Source organism: Phymastichus coffea, unplaced genomic scaffold, assembly GCF_024137745.1.
Source record: "Phymastichus coffea isolate CEN01 unplaced genomic scaffold, Cenicafe_Pcof_1.1 PCOF00100, whole genome shotgun sequence".
Lineage (NCBI taxonomy): Eukaryota > Metazoa > Arthropoda > Insecta > Hymenoptera > Eulophidae > Phymastichus > Phymastichus coffea.
The window spans coordinates 640,969-659,890 of record NW_026706911.1 but is presented as its reverse complement, the minus strand read 5'-3'; the positions used below and the strand labels follow the sequence as shown (position 1 = coordinate 659,890).

General features: G+C 44.9%; 2 protein-coding genes across 3 annotated transcripts in view; one reads left to right on the top strand and one right to left on the bottom strand.

Moving 5' to 3' along the window:
• Positions 1 to 1,215: 1,215 nt before the first annotated feature.
• LOC131670137 (protocadherin-like wing polarity protein stan) lies at positions 1,216 to 13,453 on the top strand. Its single transcript, XM_058945520.1, has 18 exons — positions 1,216 to 1,487; positions 1,966 to 2,240; positions 3,121 to 3,460; positions 3,521 to 3,910; positions 3,981 to 4,942; positions 5,012 to 5,634; positions 5,717 to 6,208; positions 6,294 to 8,820; positions 8,882 to 9,206; positions 9,281 to 9,855; positions 9,935 to 10,301; positions 10,372 to 10,587; positions 10,656 to 11,228; positions 11,300 to 11,729; positions 11,813 to 12,053; positions 12,135 to 12,494; positions 12,664 to 13,090; positions 13,177 to 13,453. Exons 1-18 carry the CDS (start codon positions 1,216 to 1,218, stop codon positions 13,451 to 13,453), a joined length of 9,672 nt encoding a protein of 3,223 aa, XP_058801503.1.
• Positions 13,454 to 14,598: 1,145 nt separating this feature from the next.
• The window catches only part of LOC131670141 (dedicator of cytokinesis protein 3), a 56,828-nt gene continuing 52,504 nt past the window's right edge, over positions 14,599 to 18,922 (bottom strand). For both annotated transcript variants that reach the window (XM_058945525.1, XM_058945526.1), the window contains 7 exons: positions 18,240 to 18,677; positions 18,015 to 18,156; positions 17,611 to 17,945; positions 17,204 to 17,544; positions 16,737 to 17,134; positions 16,323 to 16,678; positions 14,599 to 16,250 (listed from right to left, as the gene is read on the bottom strand). In XM_058945525.1, coding sequence (XP_058801508.1) covers positions 16,074 to 16,250; positions 16,323 to 16,678; positions 16,737 to 17,134; positions 17,204 to 17,544; positions 17,611 to 17,945; positions 18,015 to 18,156; positions 18,240 to 18,677 — 2,187 coding nt within the window. In that variant the 3' untranslated portion in view covers positions 14,599 to 16,073. The remainder of the gene's footprint in view (positions 16,251 to 16,322; positions 16,679 to 16,736; positions 17,135 to 17,203; positions 17,545 to 17,610; positions 17,946 to 18,014; positions 18,157 to 18,239; positions 18,678 to 18,922) is intronic.

Here is an 18,922-nt window from a genome sequence, read left to right as displayed (position 1 = left end):
CGAGCGGGGCACTTTTAATCGCTTATTCCTGATTCGGTCGGCGGACTCCTTTCTCTCTCGCTCTCTTTCAGTGGGAATGTGGGTTCGCTCGAGTGGCGTGATTTCAAACGCTTCGCGGCGGCGTTTGACGAATGCCGTGCCGTTTCTTCTGCAGGGGCGCGCGCGAATACATTGACTTGGGAAACGTTCGAACTCGGCGGCATTCCGACTATTCGTGGCACGTTGCCTTGCGCTCGGCAAATTTTGAAAGGACACTCGGAGGGATGTTTCGTTTTACGCGACATTCATGTTAATTGCGCAGCGAGTGTTTACAGCTTTTAACGCGCGCGATCAACGGTCTATTTTTTCAGCGAACGTCGATGTTCTCGGAGGATAGTTTTTTTTTTATTTTCACTCTTTTTACGAGAATGAATAGTCTTCATTGTGAGTGGATAAGTTATCGAAGAAGCGACAAGCTGTTTCGTGATTTATGCACGAGATGGATAGCGCGATAAGTTTTTCATCGATGTATTTTGGCAATAACGTACCTACAACAATGGACGGTTGTGAATTGTCCGCGAGATAATGACTTAGATTTTATAGCATTTGTAACGATCTATCGCTTGTACTGTGTTTCTCTTGTTAGCAACACACGTCTCTTTAGATTTGGTTCGGGACATTGTTATCGCTCGGCATTAGCGGTCGGCTGATTAACCAATAAAATAAAATAAACGACTGGAAGTTGGCCGTATAAACGTTAAAATATGATAGTTGCTTATGGGCTTTCAACGATAGCTCGTTCCAGGTACACGCGGCACAATTCAAATCATACTCATTCCGCGAAGTAATTTACTTATACGAGCTGGAGCTCGCGCGGCTATCTCGCGCTGTGTAGCGCATCTCTCGGCGAGCAGTGCCAACAATTTACCTCGGTCCGGCGTAACACTCGCCTCTTCCGCGTTTACGGAGCCGAGGAGGCAGGAGGAGGCGATCCGCCGCTCGATCCCCGTAATCAGCTGCGCGTCGGCACGACATATCGCTCGGCTTTAATTGCGAATTCGTGCAACGGCAACGGCAAGCCTAATCCACCTTTGGCGCTCGCATGGTGATTGCAGGGGGCGATCCGGTGCGCGCCACACACGCGGACAGCGAGTGCACTGCCGATGGCCTCGGGGCGAGCGGCAAGGGCCAGAGGAGGGGATTCGGCCCGGAGAAGACGATGAAGCGCCGCAGAGGATGAGGTCGGCGCAGCTGTGGATGCTGGGCCTCGGGATCGGGTTGCTGCTGGTGGGACTGGCCGAGGGCTACCTCGCTGTCCTGTCGTCCGACCTACCCCAAGGCACCGTCGTCTTCGAGGCGGGTGTGCCGCACTTGGGAGGCAAGCGGAAGTATGCCGCGTCGCAGGATCGCACCGCTTGGTTCGCACTCAAACTTCTCAAAGTACATCCGCATTCTGGCAGGGTGACGCTTGCCAAGAGCCTCAACTGCGATGGGCTTCAGTATCCCAGGTCGGTATCTGACGCAGGCTGCCCATCGGCGAAAGCCCAAATTGAAAATCTCGGATTACGGAATACGACAACGATGAGCGTCGTCGTTACTAACAGTGCCCGTCGTCCCCTCGTGCCCTCGTTCGAGTTGGCAAACGGGCTCGCAAAGAAAATAAGCGAAAACGCCGCGGCTGAATTTCCACAGCACTGAATCGCGGCAGGAGGCGCGCGCTCGCGCATTACGTATGCGTGCGCCACGGCGATAACGGTGGCGAGCGTTGAGAGCGACACATAAATAAATGGTTCCAGTCGGGAAAAGGCGTTCCGGCGAACTAATAATGACCCGGTTCGAAGGCGCGCGCCCGCAAAATCGTTAATAGTCGCTAACAGCTCGTCGCTCATCGGCTCCTCGCCCATTAATAACGCGAATGACGGAAGTCCATTGGCTGCGCGCCGAAAAGCAAAACAAGCAGCAGCGAAGCGCTCTTTATGCAAACAGGCTGTTCACGTTCTACATCGACTCGACGAGCTCGAGGCTGGGCCGGGCGACCATCGACTATTACAGCCTGCCGCTCAGGGTATTGGTAACAGGATGCGGTGGCGAGCACGACGATCTGGCCTCGACCAAAGGATGGATGGCCGAAACATTGGCCTCGTACGCGATGCCGAGCACCGACAAGTTCACCGAGGTATGCCTCAGGGCCTCGCAGCTCGTCGCTGCCCTCAGGGACTTTTTGCCTCACACCGCGCTCAAACAGTGCGATACCAGATGGGGTATGTTTGCCTTTGTTCAGCTCGCTTTTTCTGCCTTCCGGCTAGACCCGACCTCTCCTTTTGTCTTCTCTTTTTGTTTTTGTATCTCGCTGCCGCCGCCGAGAGAGCGAGTGCGTTCATTCGATTCTCAGATTTATCGAGGCACTGACTTATGGAGAGGCGAATGAATAACGTCTGCTTTTATTATGTATAACGCTTGTTTTTTATTTTCATATTTCATTTGTTGCAAATGCTTTCTTTCTTACATTTCCTTCAAACGAAACGTTGCTCTTATTCAAAATTCTAAATCGAAAGAAAATATGTAAGAATTATCCAGGCTATCAAATTGAGATGAATATCATCTACAAATCACGCAATCGTTAATACGACTGATCCTTAATTTTCATTAGCAATAAACTGACGTTATTATCAAATCCTTACACGTTTGATCATTAAAACGACACAAAGTTACAACAGCTCACAATTCATGATATACTCAGATGGCAGAATATCTCGTAAAAGTATTTAATTATAAAAATTTTTTATTTTCCACGGTATACCGTTTTCTTGTAAATAACTGTTTTGCTGCGTGGTACCGTGCTCATTTGCATTCCATGCGCCAACAGATTCTTAGACGTGGCAGTAGCCTGCTATTAAAGCGTCTTTGTCGTGCGCTGGCATTAATTATTTTCAAACAAGTCTTGACGCTGTTGACGTGATGCGATTACACGTCTTCGATGTTGCTTGCGATTACTATAACTCGATTGAATTTTCTGACAGCAATTATTAGTAGCTGAGCAAATTCAGTGTGTCGCCTAGTTTCCTTTCTCGACATTTAAAAAAAATAAACGACTTATGAAAATGAATGATAAAATTGAAAGAAAAACATTGTAAAATAAAGGTGGCGTAGCAGATCCACGCTTCCTCGTGGAGGGTGCAGCAGGTGATCTAGTCTCAGCGTCGGAACAATGTCTCGTCGATCCACTGTGGAAAGTGTCGGTGACGATGACAATACGTTGCGGTACAACTTACTTGGCTGACGCGGAACACAGGTTGAAGATCGTCTTTCACCACCAACAACTCGACGATACCGATCTAGGAAGGCGCGTGAGACGAGAGCTTAGGAACCAGTCGCCATTTTTCGAGCAGGCGCTTTATCTCGCTTCCGTCGAGGAGGAGAGAGAACCGGGTGCTCTTGTTACCACTGTTAAAGCTAGAGATCCCGAAGGTGGAATTGTCAAGTAAGTATAATGAGGATTGAATTGATTTTTCACTGACCATTAACAATCGCATTTAACCAGGTATTCGATGAGTTCGTTACTGGACGCGCGTTCGCAAAGTCTATTCAACTTGGACGCGGCTAGCGGTAAAGTAACGACAACGGCACGCCTTGATCGGGAGAACGCCGACGTGCATTATTTCAAAGTACTTGCTGTTGACGACTCGTTTCCGCCGCGTACTGGCACCACCACCCTTCAGATCAACGTCATCGACACCAACGATCATTCGCCTACTTTCGAGTCGTCGGAATACGAGGCGTCGGTTCACGAGAGTGTGCCCATCGGGTCCAGCGTGATATCCGTCAAAGCTACGGATCAAGATCTGGGCAAGAATGCCGAAGTGGAATACTCAATTATCTCAACTACTGGTGGTGGCACGACGACGATATCCGAGGATCAATCGACATTCAGGTATTGATCGAAAAGAATGTTTTTTCTGAAATTGTGAGATTTGAAATATCTATGAATGTTTCGTTTACAGAATCGATCCACGCACGGGTATAATAACAACGAAAACATCGCTGGATCGCGAGAAAACCGAGGTGTACACCATCATAATTCAAGCATCAGACGTGGCTGACGATGAAGCTAACCGGCGAACAGCCTCGGCAACATTGGTAGTGCATGTGCAAGATGATAACGATAACTATCCGCAGTTCTCTGAGCGGACTTACATTGTGAGCGTGCCCGAGGACTTGGATTACACGATAAACCCGGTGATCGCCGAGATCCGTGCTACGGACGAGGACACCGGTGCAAACGCCGCCATACGCTACGCAATAATTGGCGGCAACACGCAGAACACATTCCAAATCGACTCGCAAACGGGCGATGTGATATTAGTCAAAGCTTTAGATTACGAGACCGTGAAGAATTATAAGATTATCATTAGAGCGCAGGATGGTGGTTTGCCGGCAAAATCCAATACAACTCAACTTCTCGTCAGGGTAAAGGATGTAAACGACAACGTGCCGAGATTTCACACGAGTCACTTTCAAGAGGCGGTTTCGGAATCTGCGGCAATTGGCTATTCAGTGCTCAAAGTTCAAGCTTACGATGCCGACGAAGGACCTAACGCTCAAATCAAGTATTCGATCGGTTCGCGAGATTTGATCGGTGGTTCGACTGAGAATTTCCCACTGGCCGTGAATTGTGAGACTGGATGGATATTCACGGTCAAACAGCTTGATCGTGAACGATGCTCGAAGTATCAGTTTGTCGTGATCGCGAGTGACTCGGGCGAGCCACCGAAGTCGGCTAGTGCTACTGTAATACTAACTGTCACGGATGTAAACGACAACGATCCTTACTTCGAACCGAAGAGTTACGAAGCTATTGTGTCGGAGAAAGATCCCGCGGGGACACCTGTCACTACTGTTACTGCCACCGATCCCGATGAGGACGCCAGGATTCATTACGAAATATCGTCGGGAAATTTGAGAAGTAAATATCAACAATTCACTTCCGGCTATGCTTCATTGACAATTCTAACGTGCTTTTTTCCACTTTCAGATCGTTTCTCCATAACATCTCAAAACGGTCGCGGTCTAATCACCATCGCCCAGATGTTGGACTACAAACAGGAAAAGCGATTTGTACTAACGATAACAGCCTTGGACTCGGGTGGTCGTAGCGATACTGCATTGGTATACGTAAACGTATCAGACGCAAATAACTTCACTCCGGTATTCGAGAATGCGCCGTACTCAGTCTCGGTATTCGAAGACGCGCCAGTGGGAACAACCGTGCTGGTCGTAAGCGCAACGGACTCGGATGTCGGCATGAATGCGCAGATTACGTACAGTCTTGGTAGCGAGGAGGACGGTGGGGCAGCAGCGGAAGGTAGCGACGAGTCGGTATTTACGATCAATCCACAGACCGGTGCAATTACCACTACGAAGCCATTAGACAGGGAGAAAATGGCCGGTTACCTGCTGACCGTCACGGCACGAGACGGAGGTGTGCCGTCGTTGAGTGACACCACCGATGTCGAGATTGCTGTGACTGATGTTAACGATAATCCACCGGTTTTCGATTCTCTCCAGTATCAGGGATCTGTGAGGGAGGATGTACTCATTGGCACGAGCGTCATCAGAGTGACCGCTACCGATATCGATGTCAATCTTAATGGCAGGGTAAGAGATATTCTCTCGAAAACACTTTGCGTTGAGTTCCGTTGACAGACTGTTAATTAACCGAATGCGTTTGTGCTTTCAGATAACTTACACACTGGAGGACGATGGTGATGGTTCGTTCGCAATCGATGCTGCCACAGGCATGATCCGAACGGCCAAAGCACTCGACCGCGAGTCAACGGCAAGATACACTTTAAAAGCCATAGCTACCGATCGTGGCTCGCCACCACTATCCTCCACTGTGAGCGTCGTGATAAAGATCGAAGACATTAACGATTCACCTCCCACCTTCGAAGCTGATAAAATAACGCTGTATATACCGGAAAATTCACCGATCGGCTCGACCGTTGGCGAGATCTACGCGCACGATCCTGACGAGGGTCCTAATGCTATTGTACAGTACACGATCATCGGTGGCGAAGATATTAACAGCTTTCAGTTGAGCTCGCGTTCTGGTGCCGATAAAGCTGAACTGATATCTCTCATCGAGTTGGATTATGAATCTCCAAAGAAGAAGTACGAGTTAGTTGTTAGAGCTACCTCCGCGCCATTGCGCTCGGACGCGATTGTTCAGGTAACATTCGACACATTCAACGATACTTGTACCGTAATATTATCGTAATGTTATTTTTGCAATGATGTTGTTCCATTTTTTTCAGGTTCTCGTTACCGATGTAAATGATAACGCACCAAAGCTCGAAGACTTCCAAGTGATCTTCAACAACTTCAAAGATTATTTTCCCAGCACTGCCATAGGTCGAGTGCCGGCGTTCGACGCCGACGTGACTGACAAATTAACGTACACAATTCTGTCGGGTAACAATGCCAACTTGATCAATCTCAATAAAACCAGTGGTGATATAACCTTATCCCCACAATTGAACACAAACGTGCCTCGCGTTGCGACAATGGACGTATCCGTAACGGACGGCATCAACGAAGTGAAAGCAACGATGACTCTCTCAGTAAGACTGATCACCGACAAGATGCTGCTCAATTCGATAACCGTGAGACTCGAAGAGATGACAGTCGAAGCCTTTCTCAGTCCGTTGTTGAGTTACTTCTTGGACGGCTTAGCAGCCATCATCCCGTGTCCTAGAGATAATATATTCATATTTAGTGTGCAAGAGGACACTGATGTGCATAGCAAGATTCTTAATGTTAGCTTCTCCGCTCGAAGAATCGAGCCTGGCTCCAGCGAAGAATTCTACAGCCCGCAATTTTTACAAGAACGCGTCTACCTCAATCGTGATATTCTCGCAAAATTAGCCAATGTCAAAGTACTGCCTTTCGACGATAATCTGTGCGTGACTGAACCCTGCTTGAATTACGAAGAGTGCGTTACGGTGTTGAAGTTCGGCAATGCTTCTGGTTCTGCAAGTAGTGATACCGTATTGTTCAGGCCGATATATCCAGTAACCACGTTTACCTGTCAATGCGCCAAAGGATTCACGGGAAGTAGAGAGGCCTATTTGTGTGACACCGAAGTCAATTTGTGCTACTCTAATCCATGCAAAAACGGCGGTACATGTAGAAGAAGAGAAGGTGGTTACACTTGCGATTGTCCGATAGGCTACATCGGCAACGACTGTGAAATATCTTTAGAAAGGGATGCTTGTTTGACAAATCTGTGTAAAGGTGGCTCTCAGTGTATAAACAAAGTCAGTGGTGGATTTTTCTGCAATAACTGTCCGGTAACGCCTTTGGAAAATGTAACACCTTTGTGTCAATTAAAATCGAGGAGTTTCGCATTAAACACTTTCCTCACCTTTCCCTCTCTCAAGCAACGACATAGATTACACTTGAGATTAAGATTCGCCACTGAAGTTTCCGATGGTTTGTTACTGTATAATGGTAGATATAACGACAGACATGATTTCGTCGCCTTGGAAATTATAGAATCTAAATTACAATTTAGTTTTTCTCTGGGTGATGAAATCACAACAGCAGTTGCTGAAATACCTGGTGGTGTGTCCGATGGCCAGTGGCATGAAGTTCAAGTATCTTATATCAACAGATCAGTTATAGTGTCTATTGATGATTGTGATATTTCATTGGCTTTAAGATTTGGTGAGAGATTGGGTGAGAAATGGGCGTGTGCAGGTAGAAACGAACAGCTTTTGGAATCTCGATGCAACGAAGTCACCGAAACTTGTCATCGATTCCTCGATCTTACGGGACCTCTTCAACTTGGTGGTTTACCGACGATACAATCCAAGTTTCAAGTGCGTAATAAGGATTTCGTTGGTTGCATCAGTGACTTTTACATAGATCATCAATTCGTCGATCTCAACTCATTTGTTGCGGATAACGGGACAACTTCCGGCTGTCCTGAAAAAAGACATTTTTGCGCATCGAATCCCTGCTACAACAATGGCAAATGCAGGGAAGTCTATGCCGGTTTTGTGTGCGAATGTCAGGAAGGTTTCGCAGGCCCCCAGTGCGAGGACGAAGTGACCAAACCCTGGAGGTTTCATGGCAATGGCTTGCTTAGTTTCAATCCTCTACTAAAGCCAATCCAGTTACCATGGCTTACGGGATTCAGTTTAAGAACGAGAAATCAAGACGCCTTCATCATGACAGTCCAGATTGGTCAGAACAGTTCCATCCTATTTGAAGTCGTTGGTGGACGACTGATAGTATTGGTAGACGGTGCTGACGTTATTAGATCGTGGTCTAAAGTTTCCGACGGTGAATGGCATAGAATCGAAGTACGTTGGCAGAGCGGTCAAGTGACGCTAGACTTGGACTATCGTAACAGGCCCATAACCCAATCTCTTCCTGTAAAACTACAAGGTCTTTATGTTGGTAAAACACTAATCGGTGGCTCAGACCGGTACTTCATCACTGAACTACCGTTCTTCAGTGGTTGCTTAAAGGATGTACGTATCGGTACCAATCAGACAATCCTTCAAAGACCTGTCATTCAAGACAATGTTGGCGAAGGATGCGAATCTGATGAATCATGTCGAACTGACTGTTCTGAGTCAACCAAGTGCGTGACTAAGTGGGAATTAAGCGAGTGCACTTGTTTGGAAGGTAGAGTTGGACAGGGATGCGAAAGGATATGTGATATCAATCCTTGCAGCGAATCTGGTACCTGTATTGAAAAATTGGGAAGTCGAAGAGGATATGACTGCCAGTGTAATTCGCCTGAATACTCTGGAGATTATTGTGAAGTCAAAGGTAAATAAATTTAACGCATTGTCGTGGTTAAAAACATCACAACGACCAATTTTATTTTCAGCTGAACAACCTTGCCCAGCAACTTGGTGGGGTTCGCCAGTATGTGGTCCTTGCCATTGCGATGAGTCTCGTGGTTATGATCCTGCCTGTAACAAAACTACCGGTGAATGTTACTGTAAGGAGAATCATTATCAGCCTCCTGGAGAAAAAGAATGTATCGCTTGCGATTGTTACGCTACCGGTAGTTATGGACCACGTTGTGATATTCTCACCGGTCAGTGTAGATGTAGGACCGGGGTTATAGGTAGAGATTGTACTGCCTGTCCCAATCCTTATGCCGAGGTCACGTTGAAGGGTTGTGAAGTCGTTTATGATGCTTGCCCAAGGTAACCGTCATTTTACAAAATTCATTTTGAAACTAATGTACTTGAATGTTTAGTCGTCATTTATTCTATTTCAGATCTTTCTCTGATGGGTTGTGGTGGCCTCGAACTAAATTCGATCAAACAGCGATCGAAGATTGTCCCGGCACTGCTGAAGGCAAAGCTTCACGTCAATGTTCCGACAAACTCAATGGCTGGCAAGAACCAGATCTCTTTAATTGCACGTCAGAGGCATTTATCGAACAGCGTCACCAACTTGCTGCTCTCGAGATGAACGAACTCACTTTTAATACCTATATCGCAGTAAAAATGGCAATGGAGCTACACAAAGCAGTCAATGCCACAAAGAACATGTACGGTGCTGATTTGCTTGTTGCTGAATCTTTGCTCACAGCTTTGTTGAAGTACGAAGAGAGTTTGGCAGGCTTGAATTTGACGCATAGTCAAGATAGGGATTACGTGTCGCATTTGGTTGAAATAACTGGAGCAATTCTACAGAATAAATACGCTAAGAACTGGGCGAGGATTGAATCATTGACCGGAGACAGTCCCGATACTATTATGGCTGCGATAGCTGAATATTTGAAAACTCTCGCTGTATCGCAGCATGATACCTATACTAGTCCCTTCGAAGTGGTTAATCCTAATGTTGGTGAGTATCTATCTGGTATTGTCTTATAAGCGATCCACAGAAAAATAAATGTTTTAATCTATTTACCTCCACTTTATAGTTTTGGGTCTGGATATCGTTACGTCCGAGAGTCTATTTGGCTACGAGCCAGCAGAGCACAAAGAAGATATATCTCTCTCGACAGCGCGACCAACCGAGGCTGATAAAAAAGTTGAGTTACCCGATACCTCAGCCTTCTTTGTATCGCCATTGCACATGGGTCCATCGATAAGTTTTCCCAAATACAACAATTACATGTCTGACCCAAACAAGTTCGATCCCTATTCGAAAGTACAAGTGCCTCTCAGTCTGTTGGGTATTCAAGATGTCACCCAAGGCGATCTCAATGTGAAAAACAGTTTAAGTAATCATAAGGCCGTGTTGAGTTATGTGCAATATCGTGAGCTTAGCTCTCTTCTTCCGAAAAGGTAAGCTAACATAATTTTCTTGAGTTTCTCTTCGACAAATCAAATATTTCGTGTTATTTGACCTTTGTAGATTCGACGATTCGGTGAATATAAGATGGGGAGTCGAAGTAGCAATCGGATCGCCCATTGTAACGGTATCCGTATTAGTGCCATCGGAAACTGGATACGAAACGCTGACGGGGATACCTCTTAAATCGCCCGTTCGTGTACAGCTTTGGCTTAGCGAGGACGACGGCTTCAAGACTCGCATTAATCCTCAGTGCGTGCATTGGAGTACGGCTCGAGGGTGCGTACGGTCAAGCTGGCGTCGCTTCGTCGGATTCGAAATCGCTAAGTGTTCGTTCGACTTTTCAGAATTGGCGAATGGAGCCGACTGGGCTGCACGACGGAGGTCGAAGAAACAGCGGTGCCCCTCGGCGGTGTCGTCAACTGTTCGTGCATCAAGCTGTCGACGTTCGCCGTACTTACGGACGTTCTCGATCTCGAGTACGTACCCGAACCGTCGCTTCTCGAGGACGTGACGAGTTACAGTGCATTCGTCATAGCACTGCCACTCTTGCTCACAACCATACTGATTCTGGCGTTGATTCGCGGGGGCGAGACAAATTCCAACAGCATCCACAAGAATCTCGTTCTGTGTGTATTTTTATCCGAGTTATTGTACCTGGTGGCGCTGAAAGCTAGACATCAGCTAGTCGGCAACGAGTTTCCCTGCAAGCTTGTGGCCATTGGGCTGCATTACACTTGGCTGAGTACTTTTGCATGGACCCTCGTCGATTCTGTTCACCTTTATCGGATGCTCACCGAGATGAAAGATATCAATCATGGCCCGATGACGTTTTATTACACACTCGGTTACGCTGTGCCGGCCATCATTGTTGCGTTGACCGTTGGAGTCAGGGCTGACCAATATGGAAATTTCTACTTGTGAGCACTCACTCGATGCGAGATTATTTTCAATTTGCACCGAAACTCATGCGACTCGTTGACTGTTTCAGCTGCTGGCTGTCTATCTACGAGAATGTGATCTGGTCGCTGATCGGGCCAACCTGCGCAATCGTATTCTTGAACTTTTGCATCCTGGCGTTTTCAGTGCGCGCAGCGTTCACCCTCAAAGAGCACATAGCCGGTTTCGGCAACCTGCGCACACTTTTATGGCTGTCTGTCGCCTCGTTACCATTACTCGGCACCACATGGACATTAGCGGTACTCAGCGCATCTGAGAATTCGCCAACTTTGATGTACATGCTGAGCGTAGCAGTCGTGGCACACGCCACTTTCAGCTTAGTTGGCTACTGTTTCATCAACGGTCGAGTGAGGAGAAATTTGTATCTGAGTTTGCTGAAGTGTGTTGGGAAAAAGGCGCCGCTGCTCGACGTCAGCGTCGCCAATGGGAGTAGTAGTCAAAACGTCACCTCGGGACCTGCTGTACGTAGCTCGTGAAAATTGCTCCGAACGAAGCTCGGCAAGCGAGAGACGACGTTAATCATTACGATTTTCTGCTAAAACAGCGGTCTGGGATCGCGTACTCGTCGACCTATGGAGGGACCGACGCAAACTCCAAAAGAGTCCACGTCGGAGTGTCGACGAGTAGTGAAACATCCCGAAGCACCAACAAGACCAGCTCGAGCCCGTACAGAAGCGACAACCAGCTCCGTAACACGTCCACCTCGACAAGTAACTACAACAGCGATCGTGGAGCTTACGTGCCTAAGCGAAGCAATCTGCTCACGAGGATATCCAAGAGACACGGTAGGTGCACTCCAGACCCTCGACTTTTCAATGTCGAACGTTTCCGTCCCGTCAACTCAGAGCTTCGTTGCGACTTTTCAGAGTCGAAGCAGGAACGCGAGAAGCCGAGGCGCGAGTCGGAGTCGGACTCGGATGCGTCACCACGCGATGGCCGAGGCCGTCCTATAGACATGGCAAGCTCGCACAGCTCCGACGAGGGGGACGACACTGCCAAGTCGTCCAAGCCAAAGCCGCACAATAACATCGTCGTCTCAACGCAACAGCACCAGGAGTCTTCGCAATCGCCTGTTTCCCACGCTTACTTGCCGAATATCTCGAATGGGCCGCCCGAGCCGTTGAACGTGTTACACTGCTCGAGCACCGATCTGTTCCCGAACATCAAGCCCATTTACGCGCCGAGGTGGAGCTCCCAGTTACCGGAACCTTACCCCGCTACGAACAGTAAGTTGCATCCACTCGCGCATGCTCATTACATAGCGCGCTCCATCGCGCTGAACGCTCAAACTCGAAAGCACGTTGCATTTTGAGAGCGTTCGGGTGACGAGCTCACTCATCTCAAAACGACATCTCAACTGCACGCGAATAACCAGTCCAATTTTTCACACTGTAGTAGACGCCCGAGGTAGTCAGTGGTCTGGCGGTACGATGTCGGACAACGAGGCAGCCTCGACAAAAGCAGTCAGCCCGAATCCACTGTCTTACGCCGAGTTGAATTTGCACCACCCGAAGCTACATCCAGACGAGAACTACTCGGAGCTCGGCGAAAAGTTCCACTCGGTCGACAAATACATGTATCCGTATACCGCGCCCGAGGACGCGCAGCAGCATCAGCAGCAATTGCCCGTCAGTCAGTCAATGTCGCCCACCCCGTACATGCTGTCGATGCCTTCGAGGATATTGAGCTCCAGTATGAGTCATCACTCGCAGGGTTCGAATCCCGATAATTATACTAACGGGTACGAGAGGTACGGCAGCTTGAAGAGGGGGCAGGCTCTGCACAAGATGAACGCCGACAATCTTGGTTACGCTAGCGATAGGTGAGTCTCGGGCGATAAGCTGGATTACCGTTGTTCGCCGAGGAAAATCGTTGACTGCAAAAATGAGTAAACGTCATTTCTCTCAGGTACGGAAGTTTGAAGAGAGGTGGAAGTCTGCACGGCTCGTACCACGACAACCTGAACACAAGCATGGAGAGGTACGGTAGCCTGAAGAGGGGAAAAATAACGCCGACCATGCTCGAGGATACGACTGACTACATAATGCCGATAAGCAGTAGGACGCTGTCCGGCTCTTTGAGCCACGACCTCCAGAAGCACAGCAACGAACTTGCAGCGCTGCGACAGCTCCAGATTCACCAACAGCAAATGCAGTTCGAGCAGACCATAGCCGAGACCGAGTGAGTATTGCTTCTTGTTTTCTTGTCAAGTTGAGCGTCGATCGGACTATCTACGCTTTACAACTTAACTTTCTACTGTGCCTTTCAATAATTTCGCATCACGAAGATGCTTTTATTTTTCGTAAGTTTTACTATGAATTGATCGTAGCGTTGAGTATGTTTCAAAGAGAAAATCGTATGAATGACTTATCGATAGCTACTAATTGGTGATGGTTATTACTTATTACTTCTTCGACTTTTTCCATATCGCTTGGCTTGGACCGTAACCAACTAACAGTGAAGAGGTAAGCTTTTCGCCAGTAGAAACTCTAACGCGACAACCAATGCCACTAGAATAAATAATTACCATCGAATAATAATCAAAGTATTTGTCACAATTTCAGGATGGGTACCAGTAATGCAGAAACGTCCGTATGACAATCTTGTCTACAACACAAACGAACAGAAGAAAGCAACAAAGCAACAAAATCTCGTACAAACTTACAGAGTTAGAAAAATATTTTAGGCTTCAAATTTTTCCACGCAATTTATATAAATAATAGAATAGTAAAGTCAAAGAAAAAATAATAGTGTTTTAAGCGCTGACCATGACCGTACTTAAAATGACGTAGCCATATATCGAATTCGCAAGTATGTGTGAGTGCCTGTCCATATTGTGCTTATTTCGTTTTGCACATTTGTTGTCGAAACGAGCGTTTGTAATTTTTTTGTTTTGTATTTTAAAACGCCTATGACTCGATGTTTTTCAGTCAGTTCGCCGCGATTACGATTACGTCGAATCGTTTAGACCGTAACTCTTTGCTATCCCGCTGCTTTTCTCATACAAGCTAGCTATCTATCAATCAAAAAAATTATGTCATACACCTTTGTAATTTACGTGTCACTTTTCTCGATGCTCAGTATTTGTGTAATGTATATATTCCCGATGTTTTACTGTAACTCTTTTTTTATTTACATTTTTATGCCGAATCGTGCATTCTTTATATGCCAAGAAGTAGGATAAGTATGAAAAGCGTATTATATATTGTATTTACTTTAAGCATTTGTATATATTTATATGATGATATTTGACGAAATATAAATAATTTATATACCCTTAAACCAGATTTTTTGAGTCATTTAAACAATTAAACATCGAGATATTTCTTGTTAAAAATTGCGTTTATTATTGCTATAAAATATAAGTTATAAATTACAATTAATTTAATACTTATACAAAAGCATCTTTATCGAACAAAAACTCAATTTACAATCTCATTGGTTAAGTGCTAACTGTTAAATTCCAATAAAAAGCTGCATTTTTGATGTACATGTTTGTAATTCAGATACGGTACGGAACGTCCTGCGTTCAAATGGAGCAAATATATAAGAATACGCTATTTTTTTAATGTGATCAAATCCATGTTTGAGAATGCAAAGTTTCGTCAGTGTTTTTAACGGCCCACATTATTTTTTAATTGAGTTTATAAAATTCTAAATTTGATAGTACAGTGATATAAACTAATCATACGTATCATTTTTCACGGTTAACAATTATCGTCGATTGAAAATATTAAAGCCGACTATTTCGTGAGAATTAAACGTATGAATTTGAAAGAATAAAAATTTATGTAAAACATATAGAGAGTACCATAAACAATTAATAAATAAATAATGCCGTAATATTATAACTGAAAGAAAACGTAAACGGTACCGCAAGTGCAAAAGTAAAACGATAAAATCAATAAATGATAATTTTTTATATTAATAAACGTTTAAAAACTTGCTTACACGATCAAAAAAATGTATTTCCACTTTATCTACACTATTAAATTTACAAATCCCGCATTGTTAAAAAGAAAGTTTTTAAAAGTGTATTTCATACAAAGTTGTAAATAAATTTTTATCTGTATAGAAACAAAAATAAAACCAATTCCCTGAATTTAAGCTTCAGCCCTGTACACACTACTTATAGAAAAAATGTGATTTTTGTACAAGAATTCATTTGATTCAGTTCCGGATATCGTTCACTCTGTTAAAATTCATGATAATGATTTTTTTTCTGGAGTGATGACTAGACAAAAGCAAAGTAACATCGCGTTATGTTACAGTAGATATAAAGTCACCATATTTGACAAAAAAGATTCTATCAGATTCATATATTCTTAACAACTATTTTTGTCTTACTAGCTAAACATTGTTTCTTATTGATCAAAGTGTAAATATCATATGTAAATTTTTGTGATTCTGAAAATTTGATTAAAAATGTTGAATTCACTGCTTTGCACCCTTACTTACAAAGCTGCATTGACAAAAGCTGCATTGACAAAAGCTGCACGGAATGAATGTTTCAAGCCACATATCTTTGATTATACATTTACCAGCACGAAAAATATGGCTGTCGACATGAGTCGTCCGACTTTTATTTCCTCTTTTCTAAACAACGTTGAAAGACTTACAGTACTAGAAATATCGGGTAAAGATCCATTTAACTCAATAAAAAATCTGCAAAGGCTATTGACATTAAATATGCATCATAAATAAACTTAACTCTGACTTCCGAAACTCACAACGTTATTTAGACAGGTTTCACAAACATATAAAATTACGTGCTATAGACTAGGATACAATGAAAAAACGACTCCTTAAACGGCATCCCCGTCCGAAGCAATGGAAAGACTATTTTGTAATTTCGGTACAGAGTAGTTGTCCGTGTGATTAGTAGACGTCGAGTTATGGTTTCGATTGTTAACGCGTTCCAAGGTTGACGGCGCTGATGGAGTATCTTGATTAGCTTTCGGAGGTATTGGCGGCGGACTTGTCTGATAAAAACACGATAAAAAAAAATTCATACATTTTCACTAGTAGAATTACTAATTATGCATAAAATTTACCTCTTGACCAAGTATGGTATGAGAATTTTGAAAATTCACACTGGAAACGCTAGAGAAGCTGACTGTCGATATAGTCATAGCGCTTATCACAGTGGGAGGTGAGATATTCATGATGTCGTTACACCTGGCCCGTGGCTCGAAATCTTCATAGCTGAGATTGTTCAGGTTGGACATGTGTGATTGAAAATCCGAGAGACTAGATAAAGTCGATATGCCACTATCGCGTAAGTCGTGTGAGTCGGTTGAATTTCTCGGATCGTCGTCGCCACTCCAGTCATTGCTACGTTTGTGCGACAGTCGTTTGGGTGGTGCTGGCGGTGCTATTAAGCTTGTGCTCATATCTCTTTTGTCAGGCACTTGAAATAATATTTCCAATGTAAGCACTGAATCTCCAATAAAAAATAAAGCCCATACCTAAACCACGTGGAGGTAAAGGTGGTGCAGGTTCCGTACTCGGTTCGCTCCAAGAATTAATCATATTATTCTGATCACCACCATCAGTCGGAGTGGAAAGTGAGTTTCTTAACGGGAGCTTGGGGCTAAGCGGTTTGCTTAGTGTACGCTGATGAGTTGGTCTTGGTGGCGTAGTGCCGTAACCAACGGATCGTGGTCGCACTTCGCGCTGTGGTATCGGCGGTGGCGGTCCAATCTCGCCGCTTGCACTGCCATTGCTTGTGCAATGCTCGACTTTAGTGTAAAAACCTTCGTCGTCGAGATGACTGTCGCTGTCGGCTCTTGACATTCGCGAACCGATCATTGATTCGAGAGTTACGGGTCGTTGTTTGTCCACAGGTACTGGTGGCAATGGTGAGCTAAAACATTTTGAAATAATATCATAGAGATTACTTTTGGAATTCAATTGTAATTTTAGAGAAACGTACTTGATAATACTGTCTTGATGCACGATACGCTGCCTTGTCATCGGACCCAGACTCTGCTTCAGTTGCGTAAACCTTTCAATCAGTCTCTTGTGTAACGGTTGCACACCCGCGGGTGCGATTTGGCCGTGTAACACTAGCCCAGATTCCAGCACGCTCATCTGATCTAGAATGAGATTCTTCAGCTTGTTAACGTGCGGTATCATTTCCGCATTTTGCCGTGCGAACTCGGCCGTCAGGAATGCCTCTTGATACTTGGTGATGCCACCCATTACGTTTGCGTCGATTATGCCTTGCAGTCGCATACTGAACGGATTGATATTTCGATGTGGCTCCGCGGTGTACTGTGCACAGAAGATAGAAACACATTATGTAACGGTCGGATCGTCAACGAATTATAGAATGTATACCTGTGCAACAAGTCGCCGCAGTTCACGCTCGACGCTCTGCATAGTCTCGCAAGCGTACTGCACAGGCGCCAGAAGTTCGGATTTCTTGTCGATAACTTCGAACCACCTCAAGATTCCCGGTAGTTTGGCCTCGGTGGTAAGGCTTGTACGTTCGATCCACAGGGACTTGAATTCATTCTCGCGGTCGACTTGTCCGCGGTGCAATGGTCGATCGAATACAAAACGACGCACGTCGTTCACCAGATAGAACGCCACTACGCGTTCTGGCACCTCGAACTGACTGCAGCCCAGACTTCCTTCTTCGGGGATTGGTTTTACATTACAAATTTGGATATCTGTTTCAAAAGTGAATATCAATGATTTACATTTGTCAAATATTAGAAGTATTTATTTAATTATCTTACATTGGCCTTCCGACGCAAGAATGGATTCGTCTGGCGGAGAATTTTTCATTAAAATTTGCGCACTCGGAAACTCTGTTTGCAGTCGTTGTGTAAATGCGCCGATTCTTTCGTATTCTAGACCTCGGTAGATAAAAAGTTTATTCTAAAATAAGAAATGTATCACAGTCAGATACGGAGTTAAAACAAGATCGATGTGAATAAAAACTGATGAAGACAAATGTTTACCCTGACAAACAACGGAAAACTCAATCCATAAAAGCCAACTCTGAAGTATTCCGGCTCAGGTCTGAGCTGGGTCAAGATGTTATCCAAAAACTTGGCCTGGACCTTGAGAATCTCGCTAAGTTTTGCATAATCGTATAGCCTTGTCTCGTAAAGAACCGCGAGCTCTTTACATAATGGAATACCCTTTTCCCAGCACTTTCCTCGATCGAAATAGTGGATGATTTTATGATAGAGTAACTCCTTTCTCTGCCATTCAGGTTGTTGGGGATAATTGTGATCAGCCATAAGAACAGTCGAACCCCAGCCTAATTGGTCGGCATAGAGCTTCATTGTGAAGCCAGCTTCCGTGTAGTTTTCCGCTGCGAGATGCAGGTCGTGCAGCTTGTAGATGTAACGGAGGTACATTTCTTTGCGATTGAACTCGTTTTTGTAGAAGTTCTGTGGGAAAGTAAAAATGGTACTTGAAACGTAAATAAGGAGCATTTCACAAGCTTACGAAATTTGTTAATCAGAAAATTACGTAATAATTATTACTTCATGATTGAAAAATTCATTTTTATAATAGTTCTGCAGATAGAGCAAAATTAATCCGAGATGTTTTTCAAAATACGACTTATTATTTTCTTTCGCGACTGGTTGATTTTGTTGCTGCGTTTTCTTCTCGAATTCGCGAAGCTTTTTTC